This window comes from Macrobrachium rosenbergii, chromosome 4 (assembly GCF_040412425.1).
Source record: "Macrobrachium rosenbergii isolate ZJJX-2024 chromosome 4, ASM4041242v1, whole genome shotgun sequence".
NCBI lineage: Eukaryota > Metazoa > Arthropoda > Malacostraca > Decapoda > Palaemonidae > Macrobrachium > Macrobrachium rosenbergii.
The window spans coordinates 32,594,236-32,613,532 of NC_089744.1; the positions used below are offsets into that span (position 1 = coordinate 32,594,236).

The window sequence follows — 19,297 nt, forward strand, 5'->3', positions numbered from 1 at the left end:
ACGCAAATGAAAGCAGAGAGATGGAGCAGTAAATGTTAACATGGACATGTATGCGAACGCGAGCAGTAGACTAAAATAAGTACAGTAATTAGGAGCAAATCAATGTATAATGATAAGATGAAAGACAGGGTGAATCACAGGATAGTCGAAGCAAGGAAGGATGCAGATCTTTGCAGAATGATTGGAAGAGAAGAGAAGCGTCTGTGGAAGCAAATGTTGTGATATGTGAAGGGATTGTTGAGCCAGCCCTCCTTTAAAGAACTCCGGTTATTCTGAATGTGAGAGTAAGAGGTGAAAATTGCTTAGATGAACTATATTCTAATGTATAACGTAAGAATATCTTAGTTTTAATGGCAGCAAATGACACAGATTAAACTTTGTTCTTGAATAAGCATAAAGGAGCTTCATTTTTATGAACTGTTATCGCAAGACAGTTGTTGCCAGTTTTTCTTTCTAATTCAAAGTTCGCTTGATTTTTGGCCACTTTAGTTCCTCGTTGGACGGGTTGATATAGTTCTCGGCCAGCAATCTGCTGAGCCCGAGTTCGCGTCTCCGACCGGCCAATGAAGAATTAAAGGAATGTATTTCTGGTGATGGAAATTCATTTCTCGCTATAATATGGTTCGGATTCCACAATAAGCTGTAGGTCCTGTTGCTAGGTAACCAGATGGTTCTTAGCCACGTAAAATAAGTCTAATCCTTCGGGCCAGCCCTAGGAGAGCTGTTAATCAGCTCAGTGGTCTGGTTAAACTAATGTATACTTGACTTTTGGCCACTTTACTCTAGTACAAAGAGTAAAAATCAAGCGTCTGTGTGATTTTGTGTTGAAACAGGCCACCTTCAAAGGGGTTTCTTTCAATTTTGCATTCTAAATATTAGAAATGGCAAATGGAGTTGAAAATAGAAAGTGGATCACGTATTTTAAAATATTAACTTCCTTGGTCGTCGTGGTTGGGTAGACTCAAACTTTCTTCTCTCTCACAGTAGTAGCAGTAGTACTACTACAACTGCCAATACTACAACAACTACAACTAATATTTCTTATTTATTTTTCCATTATTCTCACGTTTAGTTCGTATTGCCTTGAAGCTTTTTCCGTATTTATTACTTGTTCTGGGAGGCGACGAAGAGTTCAGTGAAATATTTCTAAAGAATTTCTGATCAACCTTGGAATTTAGGGTCCGTCGCTCAGGTTCTACCTGAGCGCCCAACATGGCAGTTAGGGTGATGGAACAACCTCAGGTCTTCATGGGTAGTATTGTTTTTCTTACTTTGTGTTATTACGTTCACGATGCCCTAATCCTCCTTTGTTTGACATATTCCTCTCTCTCTCTCTCTCTCTCTGTACATATATATATATATATATATATATATATATATATATATATATATATATATATATATATATATATATATATGTGTGTGTGTGTGTGTGTGTGTGTGTACGTGTATTTATAGATTCTTGAATTCGTGGAATTACAGTTTATCTGCATTAACTTCATCATTCACATTACTTTTATTTTATCCATCCTTTTATCGTGTTCCACGAATTCAAGAATATTATAACGACATATACATTAAAATATATATATATATATATATATATATATATATATATATATATATATATATATATATATATATGAATGTTGCTATTGTCATTGAATTACAGCTTATCAGTATTAACTTCATCATTAAATTCGATTCTATCGTATTCATCTTTTTATCGTGTCCCACGAATTCCAGAGTATTATTGTTATTTTATCATTAAAAGCAATCATGATCTTTAAAGATAAGGATAAAACAAGATCCTTTTCTTTTAAGTTAAATCCTGGTTTATTGTAAAAAAAAAAAAAAAAAAAAAACGCATTCATCATAGTCAGGGAAATGGCTGACCCCCCAACCACCCAACCCCCGGTCCCGACAAGCAGCCGAAGGGCAGCAGCAGTTCGGCAAAAAACCGGAATTTTCAAGAACAGCCGTCAGCAGCTCAAGCAGGAACCTGATATAAAGAATCTGAAAAATTTTGATCGAGTTTCAGTCCCTCTGACAATAAGGTCCGTTTTCTTCGTAAAGCTTAAGGGTTTTAAATGTGTTCCTAACTATATATCAAGATTCAATATGTGCAAATCCAATTATGTGGATGAGTAGAAACTGCCTTATTTTAATAAGGATTTGATACATTTTTATCTAATGGACCAGTTGTCTGAAGAGGACCGTTGTGCAAACGGTTGGAAGCTTCCAGTTTTGTTTTTCAGTCTTTTGTTTTGTTTCAAAACAGTTTTTACTCATAAACATAATTCTGGGTTTTCAGTGATTATTTCCGGTCACAGTGCAGTGTTGCACCAGAAGTACCAAGAATTGATAAACAAGCAAAAGGTAGAATTTTATCCTTGTTATTACGTTTGTATGACCGTTTAACAATACTTCTTTTCCCCATTTCTAGACTTCAAAAGACTCGCTGAAAGGATTCGCGCTTTAGTGAGGCGGGATCCTGATGTGATCAAAATGATCTCTCTTCTTTTATCGAAATGATCACATTTTAGCTTCGTGATTCCTTTTCGCTGATTGTTCGTTTAATGTCTAAAACTTATAAGTTAGACCTCAACTACCGTCTTTTTAAGGTTATATGCATAAGTTAGACCTCTAGTACCGTCTTTTTAAGGTTATATGCATTTTTCTAGCTATCCTTCCTCATTTTTATTGGCAATATTAAAAAAAAAACATAAATGAAATTTCTGTAAAAATGAAATCAGTATTGCCAATTTTTCTGTTATAGATATGTATGTGTGCGAGTGTGAGCTGCTGTTAGTTTTATTAGCCTTTATCTGAACTGGTACTTTTCCAGTTGTGTTGACTCGTATTTGAACAAGTCAGGTAAACCTATTATTAGTCACATTTTATGTACTTTACAGATGTTCCTAATATTAATATATTTAACACTTAGTCTTGAATAAACAGGTTTATTTTGGTTTTCTATACGAAAACTGTGACACGCGCACTAACCTTTGAGACATTTTTTGCAGTGGATATTTATGAAATAGTCGTGGTCAGCTTAAAACACTTCGCCTTTTTTATTTTACGTAGGCCGTATAACTTCGTCGCGCCTACCGAAGGAAGACGAAATCACAACACAAGCGTCTTCTATAGCTACATCTACCTATCCAGTCCTTAGGAAGCGGGGAGCATCCTCAGCGCCAATGCGATGCCAAATCGAATGTTTATCTGATACTTACCTTGAGCTGAAATGTAGCTTAAATTACTGTTCAGTCAAGAATATTTCATTTGGCACCACTGTCAGAGTCTAACCCTGGATGCCGAGAAAGACTGGATAAGGAAGGGCACTTTAATTTCACAGTCACGTCACCCTACAATCTGGATCTCTCTTACTGTTATCACTACTTTCTCACAATCCGTTTCCTTCCGCTAGTGTGCCATGAAATCTGGGATTCCTCGTGTCACTGCTTTCATAATACTGTTTGCTATGAACATAAACGATGTTTCGTTTCGTCTTCACCAGCAGTTCTGAAACGGAGATTCTTGTGGGCTTCCGCAAATCGCACCTGTACACCGTACGTGAGTGGACATAGAGTTGTCAGCTATGATATCGTTATTTTAAGTCTAAGGCTTAGACTACTGATCTTGCATAAAGACGAAAGAGAAAGCACTGGTATTAGTTTCATAAAACGTGATTTATTGGAATTAGAATACAGTCGTGACAACAACAACATCAATACCATTAATATCAAAGTTGATGAAGGTGATGGTCGGAAAGAATAACCAATGGATAGGAGTAAAGAAAGGGAAATAAATGCAACTTCGACTTTCAGAGACATGCTCGTTATGGCGTAATGTCAGGGGAGAGCTGTGATGTTACATTGAAGTGATGTGCTTTTCAGCTTTGAATTATTCATTTATTCTTGTATTTTTTCGGGTTTATCTACTAATTGCTATATTTCACCAGTATCGTATTTTTACCCTTTCTGGGCGCTAGTTTTCTTTTACTGGCATTTGGTAATTTCCACACCTCTTGGAAAGGTAATGACTTTTTTTTACCTGTTTTGCTATTTCATATAAATGTGCCCGTATTAATCTAAACTAATAATAGAAAGAAGAAGACCTGAGTAAAAAAAAAAATAGAGTATGAATATATGTTAAGAAACACTGAATAGATCGGAGTATGTATGTGTATGCACACACATACACACACACACACACACACACACACACACACACACACACACACACATATATATATATATATATATATATATATATATATATATATATATATATATAAACAAATTTCGTACTCATATCGGAATGGAACTCCGGCCTCTCAAACGAAAGGTCAGGGCGCTACCAACTAACCTTGGCCTTTCATTTGAAAGACCGGAGTTCGATCCCGGTGTAAGTCAGAAATTCATTCCTGTAAAACACGTGCCCCTTTGGTGATTAGGTCCTCCGTATGCACATATATGATTTTCGTTAAGTATACACGCGTGGCTTTTTACATTCACGGTTATTAAACTACAAATATAATTCAATATTGAATTCAATACATTGGGAATAGTTTACACACGTATATGTTTATATACAGCATATTTATATAGCTATATATATACATATATTTATAACAGCAAATAAAACTGTTAACGTATAACTTCTAACAAATAAAGTGCTTGACTGTATCCTCAAGCAGCGAAGTTCAAGGCCAAGACCGTGAGGGCACGGCATGGGGGCAATGGCGTAACCCGGATTCAGTGATGCTAAACACTACGGAATTGTTTGTCCCCATTTCACCTCTCTTCACCATGCAGTTTAGTCAATAATCTGCCACTGGATTATTATTATTATTATTATTATTATATTATTATTAGTAGTGGTGGTGGTGGTGGTAGTAGGCAGTTTAACCGAACACCGGCAGCTGAAAACCAATATTTCGAAATCATGCTTTCCAAACGTAGACCTAACTCGAGAACGTTACTGAATTTTCACAGAAATATGCGCAGTTTTGTTTTACCCCGAGCCATAACATTCACTTAAGAGGTGATTTCCAAAATACGGCGAGTTTATCAACCGGTTTTCACATTTCATTACGCATTAAAGTGGATGTGTGATCTTGAAAAGTAGATGTGGATTACTTGCATTTTGGTGTGTAACCTTGAAGTGTTAGTCTAAGACTCTAGTCCATTCATAATAAGCTCAAATGATAAATGCGTAAGACCAGAAAACAAAAGGGAAAGAAAATAGTAGCCTAATGAAAACAATAAAGATAATGCTTGGGAAACAAGAACCTTTACCAACGAGAATGGCTATGGCAAATAACAGCAACCATAATAACGTAAAGTTTACGTATCGATCAGTAGCGAAAGTTTCACGACCACATTCACATCTGTTAATCTTATCAGTATTGGAGTCTGCGTTCACAACCCTCGAAACCCCCAGAATCTCAAAAATAAACACCACCATTTCCTTTATCTATAATTATATATTGATGAGACATGCTACATAAATATAGCCTTTAAAAAAAGTCACTTAAATGAAAATCACCGACCAAGGGTTACCAGGGAGATTTGTCGTCAAAATACTGTTCAGGAGGAATTGATCGTGTTAACTTAGTCGTGACATGAACAAAGGGCAATTATTAAAGATGAATTGTTCGTGGGTCTGATCCCTCGTTCTTCGTAAATGTTATTTGAAGATGCTGTTTGCCAAAATATAAAGATTATTATAATTGGTATTGTTATAGATGTTGTGCAATATGAGCAAACTTCCGATTGGAACGGGGCCTTGATAACAACAGAGAAGGAATAGGAATGGGGGAAAACCAACCAAAAAAAAAAACATAAATAAACAAAAGCAAGCAGCCGTATTAGACCCAACGAGGAACTTCTGCAAGGGGGTGAGGGACAACCAACCAGTGACTAAGAAATAGCAAGAGGGTTGCGATATCTGCTGCCAGAAAGACACGGCGTATGTTATTGCGAGGTCACTCTGGCATCTGCCCACTGAAAGAAAGAAGTAAATCTGAAATACATGAGCGAGGCTGGTTCCGATTCTAGCCTCTCAGTGGACGGCTTGCATGTTAAAAAGGCCACAAATCAGGTACGAGCTATTATGTGGCAACAAATGTACTCACTTGGGGAATTAGACAAGTTCCTTGAAGATAGAGAAAATAATGGTGGATTTTCTGACCATCAGAATTTTTTGTTTAAGAATCCTCCCAATTTTCAGAAACAGCTACTATTAACATCTATAAAAAAAAGGCGAGAAATTATAAAACATGTGCTTTAGTGCATCACGAAATGTACTGCATGTAAGACGAGTCGGATAAAGCTTCAGTTTCGAAGGCAAGGGAGAGTTTTCGCCGTTCCTACCTGAAATAGTGTCAGCAGCAAGGGGTGTGCCAAGCATAGCACAAGTGCCGCACAAGCCTCCAATAAGGTGCCATCTGGGGGACTTCACTGGATATCACTAACCCTCTGTTGCTGTTAATGATTACCTAGTGGTGACCCGTTTGTCTTTTCTGTACAACAGGAAGCTACAACTACCTTCTGAACAAATCCTTCTACCCTTTGGCAAATAACATCGGGTGTTCGGTCTAGCTAGACCTTATCATCATTAGCATATCTGTAAATTGCGAGATCATATTGAGTATTAAGCTCGTGAAATATTTCTCGACTCCATTTTCTGTTCTTTTGATTGACGCCTCCTCCTGTGGCTCATCTTTGTAAAGTCTCTCGGCAATGAGTGTCAAGATGAAAAGCAATTGCAAGTCATCTCTTGTCACACGGTACTACATTTATTCTTCACTTTCACCTGTGCATCACACCCACCGTTTCACCACTGCCTCGCCATCTTTCACCGTTGTTTAATATTTCATCGACTTCATTTTCTTTCAGTACTTACTTGCTTAGTAAGTTAATTGCCTTCTATACTTTTTCCATATAAACGTGTGGACTTTATCAGATAATAGTAGTAATAATAATTTGTGTGGGCAAACGCTATTGCTGCGCTGCTGGTGAGCTTTTATATGTAGGTATGTATTGAAGCAGCCGTTGCAGTTTTCTCGACAGTTAAAAAATGAACGGATGAAAAATAATAAAAATCTTTCTCATTTTAGCCCGGAAAAATGACAACAGTATTACAATGAAAAGGGAAATGGACCTTTTTTTTAAGCAAGTTCTACTGGCAACATATCTTATTTAAATTGGCTCCTATCAAACGAATCGTTAGGCTGTGAGATACGATTACTGAGCATCTGATGAAGTCTCGATTTGACAGCCTCTAACGTCATCGTACCTTGAATTATAAAGTTCTCTTCTTTTATCCAAACGCTTACAACGAAAGTAATATTTAAAGCGAACAAAAGGGCAAAATAGTTTTGAAAAATTAATTTTAAATAAATTGCTCTAACTTTTATTTGCTATTAGAATTTTAGCTGAGAAGCCGTAACATTCCGAAATTTGCTTTTATCTGCGCCAGATTGTGTTTCAGTTGACCTTTCAATGGTATGTTTGTTTCTGTTTTGCTAGCGCTCTTTGACAAACTGCTCCGAAACGGCAGTGCGAATTGTATGCTTCAAAGCAGTTTCATTTTGGCAACACGTTTAAAAACAAGTGACAGAATAATGAATTGTCAGTCTATAGCCTTGAAATACATGACTTTCCCTTAGCGAAGAAGCATTCCGTCTTTAGTCTGACTGAAATTCCAAAAGTTCTTATGGCATTAGTATGCTTGTGGATTTAATGTCATAAATGACGACGATGAATTTGTTTGAGCTTCTAATCGAGCCGTGAGCAGAAGCAAAATTTTATTATTGGATGAAAAGGATCGGAAACGAGAACCTTATAAACTAATGCATGTTTTACAATCTTACGTCGCGAGGATGTTGTCTCTTCTGAATTTTTTTTCTTGTAATAACCGTAATGTTATTATTATTATTATTATTATTATTATTTTTATTATTATTATTATTATTATTATTATTATTATTGTTGTTGTTGTTGTTGTTGTTGTTGTTGTAAGTCGTGCCATGATTTATTTGGTAAGTAATGCTAAGTTCACACATTCACGTATCAAGGCACGCGCATGCCCACGCACGGCCACGAACGGGCGGAGCCAGAAAGTACGTAAACACAACGCAAATACAACGTAAATGTACCGTAAGTACTGTGTAAATGCGGCAGCATGCGGCGCGACCGTTACGGACCACCTGGCCATGCGCCGGGGGGCAGGAACCTTTCGACCTGCTCAAAACCCTGCGTGGGTGGCCAGGTCAGGTGTCAGGTAGCGTGGCCCGACCCGCACAGCGTGGCGCCACCCGCGGGCTGACCGCGCAGCTGCCACGTTGTTGCCTGGGGCCCACGCTGTTCCAGTGGCACTGCGTGGCTGTCAGAATGGCGTGGGAGTAGACGCGGCAACGCGCCGCATCCCCCGCAACCGCGAGATGTGGCAACGCTTTGACCTGGGATAACAGGGACAGGCGGCGCGCTTCCAGGTCATGTCCCGCTCTATCTTCGTCCCCATTCCAAGTATTGATGAGAGTAATATATCATGGATTTGAGCAATATCTTTTATTAAATCAACCAAAATAAACGGAAGTAGCACAAATGCACAGGGCAAAATAATCCTGAATTGATACATTATTGATTTTTAAATAAGTCCAAAATAAATACAGAACAGAATAGAAACAATGTTAAGAGAAGGTACTTTCAAAAAAATGATTGAATTATCATATCAGAATAGATTCCATGTTAAGAAATTATTAAAAAGGGCAAAATAACTGCATCTTCTTTCTTTTATTTATATGTATGTTTATTTCATATTGATTAAACATACATTTGCAAAGTCATGTCCCGCTCTATCCTCTTCCCAATTACACAAGTATTGATGAGAGTAATATATCATGGATTTGAGCAATATCTTTATTAAATCAACTAAAACAAACAGAAGTACAAAAATGCACAGGGCAAAATAATCCTGAATTGATACATTATTGAATTTTAAATAAGTTCAAAATATATGCAGGAACAGACATTTAAGTAATTACAACAATCAGGTATGCAAGAGAGTAACTAAATCATGTTCTCCACACCAGTGCAGGAGCCTTCAGGAGATGAAAGTATTCCTTCAGCATGTTACGCTGTTCCTTGCATCCCTGTTGCAGTGTTGCTGGTCACAGTTGGAAGGGCTGCTCCAAGGACGGGTCACTCCTCCAGCTACCAGGATGACAGCATGTGTGACAGGGTGCTCCTGATCTCCTTCTTTGTCTTCGTGCATTTCTTCTTATGATCATATTGTGCAGAACACAGGGCGGACATCACTAATGGCTCTATATGGTCAGGCTTCAAGCATATTGCAGTGTGGAATGTTGGAATCTGTTTGCCAGAATCCCAAAGGCGTTCTCCACCGTCCTGCGTGCCCTACTTAACCTGTAGTTGTAAATCCGTTCCTCCTTGCTAAGTCCTCTTTGGGGTAGGGCTTCATAAATTCCTCAGGGGAAGGCATCATCGCCAATAGGAAGTAGGCACAGGAGATCCATTAGGTTGACCTGGCAGGGCATCCGGTTGGGAAGATTTTGCTTCCTCTTGCAACAGCATTTCTGCCAGTCGGGTCTGGGCAAATAACATTTGTCTGACTCTGACCCAATGGCTCAAAACGTCGACATACAGGAACTTGTCAATGAAGCATCAGCAACTGCAAGTAATACCATGGAGTAGAACTTTGTAGTTGAAGTAATGCACTGCCCTTGGGAGGGTTATGGAGCCTAATGTGCTTCCCATCTATAGCTCAATTACGTGGGAAGTTCCACCGTTCTCAAAACCCTGTGCAACCTCCTGCCACGCTTCAGGTGTTTGTGGCACCTGCAGTTCCTCATCCCCGAAGGCAGCAACAATGGCCCTGCAGGTCTCTGGTACGATGAGACTAATGGTGTTGTGGGCTACCCGGAACGAATATTGCAGACTCTTGTATGAATCACCTGTAGCGAGGAAGCCGTGGGGTGATAGCAACACGTAGGCCTGGCTCAATGGGTTTCCTCCAGAATGTCACTTTCTTCTGAATGGGGTGTGACCCGTTCAACAATTCCCATTGAAGAGGTCCTTGTCAATCTGGTAAAATTTCTGTACAGCTCTGGGGCTTTGTTGACAACCCGCCATCAGGTTGTCATAATGACCTTGCTCCATCCTTTTTTTGCAATAACGGCCACGCCCACACCCTCCTTGGGCGCCTTTTTTCTGCCCTGCTTTGCAGCAATCATTGCAAGCTCCAGCAATAACATGACGTGCACATACTCAATGACAAGTGGCAACAATTCTGTCTATCCGACGTGCTATAGCTATGAGTTGACGATTTCAGCTATGTTGTCCATGTTGTTTCAGCACGTTGGTAGTATGTCTTGTCGCTGTGGTATTACGGCATTGACTAGCTCACACGTGCAGCTGCCGGCCTTTATATAGCTGGGGTTTAACCCCGCAGTACGTGGGGAATAACGTGACGTTTGCGTAACTCAGTTACGCAGAACGTAAACATACGATATACGTCGTTGGTGTTACGTGCTCTGCCACGCACTACTTCTGCCTGCGCCGCCGCTTGTTCGTCAGCGCCACGTCACCCTTACGCAGTGCGTACATTTGCGGCGCACTATAATACGCATGCATCACGCACATCGCCCGTGACACGTATCCAGTTTGGCGGGGCCTATTTTCTCGCGGTATGCGCCAAGTTTCACCAATTTCGGCTGTGCGTGCGCATGCGTGCCTTGATACGTGAATGTGTGAACTTAGCATAAACCACAGAGGAATAAAGTCCGCGTGTGCGAATCAAGGGGCAATTTCGTAAGCAAGGGAGTCAATGATGATGAGTTAAAGTAAGTAAAGGATGATCAGTCGCTGAACGATAATGAATCGAGAGACAATTGAGCCCGATTATATCTTGGACCAAAAGGAACGCAAACTAAACCCCGGAAGGCCATGGTGCAGAAGCAATGACATGACGTATACACCATAATAGAAATGCTTTGTTGATGTAATATATTAATACTAATTACAGTATTAATTGTTTTATCCTGTACGTGCTAAACAATCTATACATTGGCAATTTTTACCACTAAGAAGAACATGAACAAGGAGTATGACACCAGATTCAACCATTTCAAATCCTGGCCAGTGTCAGGATCTAGGTGTCGCAAAGTAGATCTCCTGCGCACATATTTACGCGAGACATACTTTTATCGCACACTCATCTTAAGGATGGAGTCTGGGAGGCTGTGATGGACAGGGACTGCGATTATTTATCGATCAAGTAGGACCTTGGAAAAAGGGAAGCTTTGAAGGCTTCCCTAGCGTTCCTTTGGTAATGTACGTTTCCCTTCTCGATCTCCTCGGAAAAAAAGAATGGCATTCACGGCTAAAAAAAAAAAAAAAAGGTCAATACAAAAAGTAGGATTACGACATGGATCCTTGGAGTCAGGATAAGGAACTGCGAGCAAAAATGACTTGGCATACTTATTACTCTTCCTCTTAGCTCTAAAGAAGTGTGATTTCTTTTAGTCAGAGTAGGAGTAGTTTGGGTAGTAGGAAGTGTTGGCCTTCAAGGGGGAAATTTTCATCGTCGGATGCCAACGCAGATCGTGTTCTGGCAAAGATGAAATCATTAAGGGCGAATGTCACTTAAATGCTTCTTTTTTAATATGAAAATCAATATTGAGTGAGTAGCTGATATATATATATATATATATATATATATATATATATATATATATATATATATATATATATATACAGTATATATACACACACATATATATATATAGATGTGCCTACACAAAAATCATTTTTAAGGTCGTAACGAAGGTGTAAAAGAATAGCACAGATATCCATTTTCAGTGTTTGCAAAAGCATGCCCCAATGAGAAAATGGTTCCTCTGTGGGAAAACTCTCGGTCAAAATGGAAAAACAATATGATCTTTGACATGAAAACCTTCTGCATCAGTTCATTCACAAAGTCATTCTTGGCATGAATTATACCTACAGCACAGTAGTAATTTAATAAGAATTAGAGAAAATAAAGTTATAAAAATGAAAGAGAATTCCTTGGGGAGTCAACAGTAAAAAAAAAGGTATAAATAATACTAAATAGGATGGAGAACACGAAACTAAAATGAGAACTAAATGATGGGATAAGGTCTGCGAACAAGTTCCTTTAGCCACAGTGGACAAGGGAAAACTGGAGCTTAGATGAAACAAGATGAAATGACAAATCATAACCGTTAAAGATTTGAGGATTATAACACATTATGATGTAAAAATTTTGTATAACAAGAAAAATTTTGTATAACAAGAAAGATATAGCTAATCAACTATTATCATAGCAATGCCAGGAAAATTATCAACACCACTGCAGTACTGGGTACAAAAGACCTCTGTTACTGGCAAGTATCAGAATCGAGATTTAGTTCGTATTAAATTGGCATCATGTGAACAAATATCAAAAACAGAAAACAGACACTCCAAGGTTAAATATATCTGAAGCAGTCACATATTCAGATAGATCTTTGTTTACAAACACGGGACTGCTGAAAGAGAGGCCTCTCCTATCAGAACAATCACCCTTCTTTTCAGCTGTTTATTGTTAATTTCCTTGATTCGTGATCTTTTCTATTCTTCTCTTATTGTAGATTATTTCATTGCCTGTTTTGGTGTGGGTGATTATTATAAAGATTAAGTCGAAATACAAGTTAGAAACTGTCTACGGCCAACATTTTGTTCTTCATGCAGCATGCACACACGTAAGAGGCAAATAAGACAAACTGTATACTGTTTCAACTTAGAAGTTCAGGCTGGCAGTATTTCGCTGCCTTCAGAACTTACCAAAAAGATGACATTGTCTTGTTATCGCATCACCCGAGGTTAATTCGTCTTTGCGGCTTTTTAAATTCCACTGTAGAATCCGGCGTCTCTGATCTCTTGGCTGCTATGGGGCCTCATGCACTATAGCTCTCTATCAGCACTTTCTGCCATGAATACACAGGCTCTCTCTCTCTCTCTCTCTCTCTCTCCCTCTCTCTTCGTCTAACCACTCAGTAGGTTACATAAATATCCTGCACTTAGATCTGTTATTGCTATTATAGAAATGCGTGTTGAGAGTCGACCACCTGAGAATCTTCAGTGGTAGGTAGTGCTGGTCGTGCAGTGATTTGTAGTCAAATAGGGCTAGTTAATCAAACAGTCGAGGTGAGACTAGATAATCCATCACGTTGAAAGGTTCCTCCGTGTTTAAGGGAAAGAGGATGCGGTAATTTGGTGGGGATGATATGGAAAGAAAAAAGTGAGGCCAATTGCAAAATGGGGGAGAGAGAGAGAGACACGACTCTGACGACCACCACTACTACTCAACACTGGCGCCGGCTCAACCTTTACTCCACCAGCCGCCCCAGGGTATTTCTGGCGCCAGCCTCTGCCCACCTTGTATCTTTGCTCGCCCCCTTCTTTTTATTCCCCTTGCTCCCTCCCATTTTTTATTCGTTTCCTGTCCTTTATCATGATGGTCAGGGCACTTTATCCCGGTTTGGGCTTCCATCCAAATGAGACCAGAGCCCCTCGTCACATCGGATCGATCGCGTATTCCCTGTTGCCCACCATCGGCCCATCATGTCTTACTCAGCCGTTCGTGGACCTAGTCCATCTTACTTCCTGAACTCTGATATTCTCTTTCTTCCGAAGGAGAGTTTTTGGCAACTACTCGCTGGCCCCTTCACTCCTCCACAACCCCTACCCCTTCCACCAACGACTCTTGCTTGTCCTTGTCACTGTATGACCAATTATTTTAATATGCCCTGGCCATTTCACTTGGTACGTATCGAATTACGGCCCCAAAATTCCTGCCAGTGTGCCTCGTTGATGTGAATTGGTTATAAATATACTTCTGATAAAAATGCGAAGTCTTCCCATGTCATTTTTGGGAACTATCAATGCTGTTTATATACTTACTGGTCATGTACTTCATGTTTGCATACCATTGTGTTATTTAAGCTAAAAAAAAAAAGCGCCACAATTTTCACATAAGTTTCTGTTTGTCTTCCTGCTTTATCCGGAGAGAAAATAGTTGTTCCCCAGTGATTTTAAGAGAGAGACGCAGACAGGCAGACAGACAGAGAAATTCTCAAGATCGAGGAGCATGTCTTTGTCCGACATCTATATAATGAGCACCATTGAAATAGTTTGATGTGTCTTGCCTACAGTGAACCTCGATTTCTCTCAGTTCCTGAGTCTTCTTGAGTGCACGGAGAAACGTGATCATTGTTCTGGCCAGATTGAAGCAGGAAGACTGATAAATTTTAGTGGACATTTTGACGTTTTTCCTTCGCATGGAAAAAAATTTGCTGATAAGCTAATAAGGCAATTTTTGTTATATCATCCCACAAAGTCTGAAATGGTACGCTGTAAATTATTAGGAAAAATTTTCTGCTTCTATGTCAACCGCATGACTCGGCTGTTTTTGTCCTATGTAGGCCTATTGTTCATACATGGAATTTCGCCCAGGTTTCTTTACTATTTTACCGTTTGTCTGTCTGAATGATAGATTTCATTTCTCACGATAGAGGTAACACTGTGTTCATCATTCTGCAAATAATACCAAATATCAAAACAAAATTTGAAAGCAACAAATAAAATGTATTTAGCAAGCATGGCTGATACAGATATAAACTGAAACTGCATTCTTTTGAGTTTAACGTGTGGACACGTGGCCCAGTGGCAAAGCAGTGAGAATACCTTTCACAAGTTACATTTTAGTCGAAAATCCTTCTGTCATCTTTTGTGCCTTTAGCGCGCCGGTGGACTACGCGCTTATGTTTTACCTGTTTCACAGAACGTCAGAGACCTTGTTCTGTTGAGATGCTACGATGTTACACTGTCCAGGGCCAGAAGTCGTTTATTTCATACACTACAAAGGTGTGAACCTTCTTGTCATTGTTACGGATGATGATGATGATGTTCATCATATAAGAACATAATGCTATTTTGAAGATACCTTACTCCATTAACTTAATAGTATTTATCTACTTGAACACACGCACAAACAAACACATACACACATATATGTATATATGTGTGTTGTGTATATATATACAGACAGACAGACAGAGAGAATCTTTGGTTGATCTATTAATCTTTATTTATATACCTGTTTGTACTGGCAATTAGTTTTCGTTGTGTTTTATCTTTTGTTTTACAAATGTGTACTCTGCTTTCTGGAAGCTTGTTTAGCAAGTTCAGAGACTTTTAGTCCGTACCATGTTTTGAATGTGAGATCATGCTGAACAACAACAACGACAACAATAATAATAATAATAATAATAATAATTATCGTATCCCAGACCCAGCGAAAGGTAGAAGCATTACAACAGCGGGTCTCCACATCGCACCCAGCACGGGCTCTTCGTCGTGGAACAAGCAGTGAGTGTCCCTTAGATAGAAGAAAACTTTACAGCTGTTACATCACTGTAACGATCTCGGTAACAACAACAATAATGATTTTCTTCAGTCACAGTATATCGGGTGAATTTTTCTGCATTCCAGACTTATGCGTTCATTATTTGCTTGAAGCCTGGATAAAAAAGAAACGATGAAATGACGGCAAGTTATTTTTGTTACTGAGATCTGAAACAGCTGACATCTTGCGTCCACTCCATGGCATCGGTGTCACAGGTAAGGCATTTAGGAATTTCGTTAATAGCCAATGCATGCCAGGGTTCGTGGCCGTAATTTGCACAAATGCTTGTTTACCTGTGCAATATGTGCACGTGTACCCGGGGAAGTATATGCATGAGTTTCATACATGAACCAGTAATTTGGTTGAAAACTGTGTATATATACACACACACGTAAAGCAACTCAAGAAATTTACAAGTAACACCAATCCTGATAATTCAGCAGTGCTCATGATAAACAAAATACTAAAGAAAACAGATTACTTACTAACAGAAGTGGAAAAACGGTTGAACGAATGCATAAGTCGATATTCCACAAGAAAGATGATCTATACTCATTATTAAGGTTGCCACATAATTCGTTCTCTCTCTCTCTCTCTCTCTCTCTCTCTCTCTCTCTCTCTCTCTCTCTCTCTCTCTCTCTCTCATAAACACACATTCTCATGTATCAATAAAACTGGGTTTTACTGATACTGTAATTTTAAGGCTATAAAAGTATTTTACAACACTAATGGAAATAAGTAAAACATTCAGTACAGTCGTGGAGTAAGTGCACTTTACCACGGGGTGGAGCCGTCAGTGATGTTAGATGTTTCAGAACTGACGTGTGATAACAGTTTTAACACTATATAAAAATGAATAGAGATACATTTGGAGCTAAAAACAACAGAACATTATTATTTTATTATTAAGGTACTGACCATTTCAGAATATGTAAGACAATTGTACCATACATTCCCTTTAATATCACTTTTGTTATTCAGTGTGACCAATAAAAAGGCATATAATGACTTAAGACTTTGTTAGTTTATTTAATTACACACACACACACACACACACACACACACACACACACACATATATATATATATATATATATATATATATATATATATATATATATATATATATATATATATATATATATATATATATATATATTTGAATAAACTAACAGGAAGTCTTAAGTCATTATATGCCTTTTTATTGGTCACACTGAATAACAAAAGTGATATTAAAGGGAATGTATGGTACAATTTCCTTACATATTCTGAAATGGTCAATACCTTATTAATAAAATAATAATGTTCTGTTGTTTTTAGCTCCAAATGTATCTCTATTCATTTTTATATAGTGTTAAAACTGTTATCACACGTCAGTTCTGAAACATCTAACATCATTGACGGCTCCACCTTGTGGTAAAGTGCACTTACTCCACGACTGTACTGAATGTTTTACTTATTTCCATTAGTGTTGTAAAATACTTTTATAGCCTTAAAATTACAGTACCAGTAAAACCCAGTTTTACTGATACATGAGAATGTGCGTTTATGAGAGAGAGAACGGATTATGTGGCGACCTTAATAACGCGTATAGATCATCTTTCTTGTGGAATATCGACTTATGCATTCATTCAACCGTTTTTCCACTTCTGTTCGTATGTAATCTGTTTTCTTTATTCTTTTGTTTATTAAGAGCACTGCTGAATTATCAGGATAGGTGTTACTTGTAAATTTCTTGAGTTGATTTACGTTGCAGCAGTTGCCGATTGCAGTTTCTGCTCCTTTTCTGCTGGTAGGGAACGTTAGGCCGCCCAGCATATATTTGGGACTCATTCTGTATTTCTTATTAACGTTACATTTTTCCAACATATTCCGTTCACCTTGTTACTCTGCCACGTTGCTTTGGGAATGTATCGTTCTTTGTCTTACATTTTCTGTTATTTCAGTGGTTTCTGTTTTGTTATCAAAAGCGCCATCTTTTTAAAAACATACGTAGGTCATTTGAACTTAAGGACCTGAAAATGTATCAAGAGAGGGCTATCACTTTTTAAAGAAAGCTCTCTCCTGACGAAGGGAGATTCTCAGCTTCCTGAAAACGCGCGTTGACGTAGCAGTTTCCTCGCATGACCGGCTACTTATGGCTATCTTCTGCTGTGACGTGGTCACCGAAGCCTAAAGGGAAATTGTTGGCTACGTTTCAAGCATGGTGTTGTGTCTATGCCTACAAGTCCTCTCTCGCCTCACTCATTTCTCTCTCTTATTTATTGCAGACTTTAACGAGTAAAAGTGAGAGCGAAATACAGTAATCGTTTGGCGAAACACTTTTCAGTAAGAGCTGCATTTCTACCGAATGAACTTCTGTAGCAGAAGCAAAATGTCATTTTCTCTTTTCGTATCGTTCTGCTCCGATTATTTGCGTCTAACGAGTAACGAACCGTAACTCTTCAGATATGATGCTGTTCTAGAATTAGAGACATTTTCAGCGAGACATCCTTGGAGAGAGAGAGAGAGAGAGAGGAATTTTTTGTATAGTCACAAAACAATGTGCTAACGTATTTATGTTTGTAAAGGGTAAGGAGTGTAAGCAAGTGCAACGTACTGTAAATGGACCCATCATGTAAATATTGGAAAGGCCTGGAGTAGGACTCGGCTAAAGATCAATTTTTCATGTGGGCAAATGAATATAATACAGTAGAATTAGTATTTCATTCAAATTATTCCTATCATTTTCAGCATTTGGGAAAGAAGCAGATTAACCTTACTTAGAAATCGAAGAAAAAATAAATTACTTATTGTTGGAGAGAGAGAGAGAGAGAGAGAGAGAGAGAGAGAGAGAGAGAGAGAGCAAAGCATGTTAAGTCCCACATGAAATTTTAAAGCAAAATGAATTCATACTGCACATGAGAATAAGAATGATGAATAAATCTTGCTATCATTGGATAAACTGACCAATTTAGTCTCAGCATTAGATCTTCACTAGAGCGCTTGTACTAAAAGTTCGTAAGCAGAGCTTGCCAAACATTTAATCGACACAAACTCACTTGACTAACAGCGAATCCAGTGTTCTTTTAGTTGCGTACATATATAATTTTTTTTATCTACGCATTAACAGGCGCATGCATTTTCAAGCAGTGGTTTCTTGCATTCCTACGAGTCTGCTTTAGAGGGTATAATAATAGTAGTATTTGTCCCGGTTATAAAGTATAGATTTCTTTACGAGAAAAACAGTACGCTTGACCATTTCACTACTCTCGGAAACATTGCTCGGGACCCTGAGTGTATTATTCCATTCATCTCTGCATTGTACTCTCGTGTGCTCTGGATTGAAGACCTTTTGTTTCTAACATGACTGCCATCCCTTCCCCTCCTGATATTGCTCTCCGTGCTCCAAGTCTACCTTCTAATGCCAAATAAGCCTTGTTCTTTGCGCTCGTCTCAAAATATTTACCGAATCTTCACACATTTTCTCCTTTTCTCTTTAAAACACTTATCCGGCATATAGCTAGAAGAAACTTCATTACAATAGCTATCATTTCATTAATTTCTCATCAGCAGTTATTTTATGCTTCACCTCCAGCAGTGTATTAAATCTTCCTCTGCACATACTGCGTCTTTGCTGTCTTGCGTGTACTCTGGATCTTCTTTTAAATGAAATAAATACTGTTTCAGTATCTCTTTCTTTTCATCATTCATCGCTTTCATAGTCTCTTTCATACTAGCACTTCCATATCATTCACCTTCCGGCTATTATCATCCTCCAATTTCTGAACCTAGCCGAACAACCACAAGACACTTTGAT

The 19,297-nt window shown here is 38.5% G+C and overlaps 1 protein-coding gene across 1 annotated transcript in view; it reads right to left on the bottom strand.

The window, feature by feature from the left end:
• The window catches only part of LOC136832314 (trichohyalin-like), a 110,584-nt gene extending 97,180 nt beyond the window's left edge, over positions 1 to 13,404 (bottom strand). Inside the window, 1 exon segment of the mRNA XM_067093224.1 lies at positions 12,876 to 13,404. Within this exon segment, the coding sequence (XP_066949325.1) occupies positions 12,876 to 12,889 (14 nt within the window). The 5' untranslated portion in view covers positions 12,890 to 13,404.
• Between the last annotated feature and the right edge of the window lie 5,893 nt (positions 13,405 to 19,297).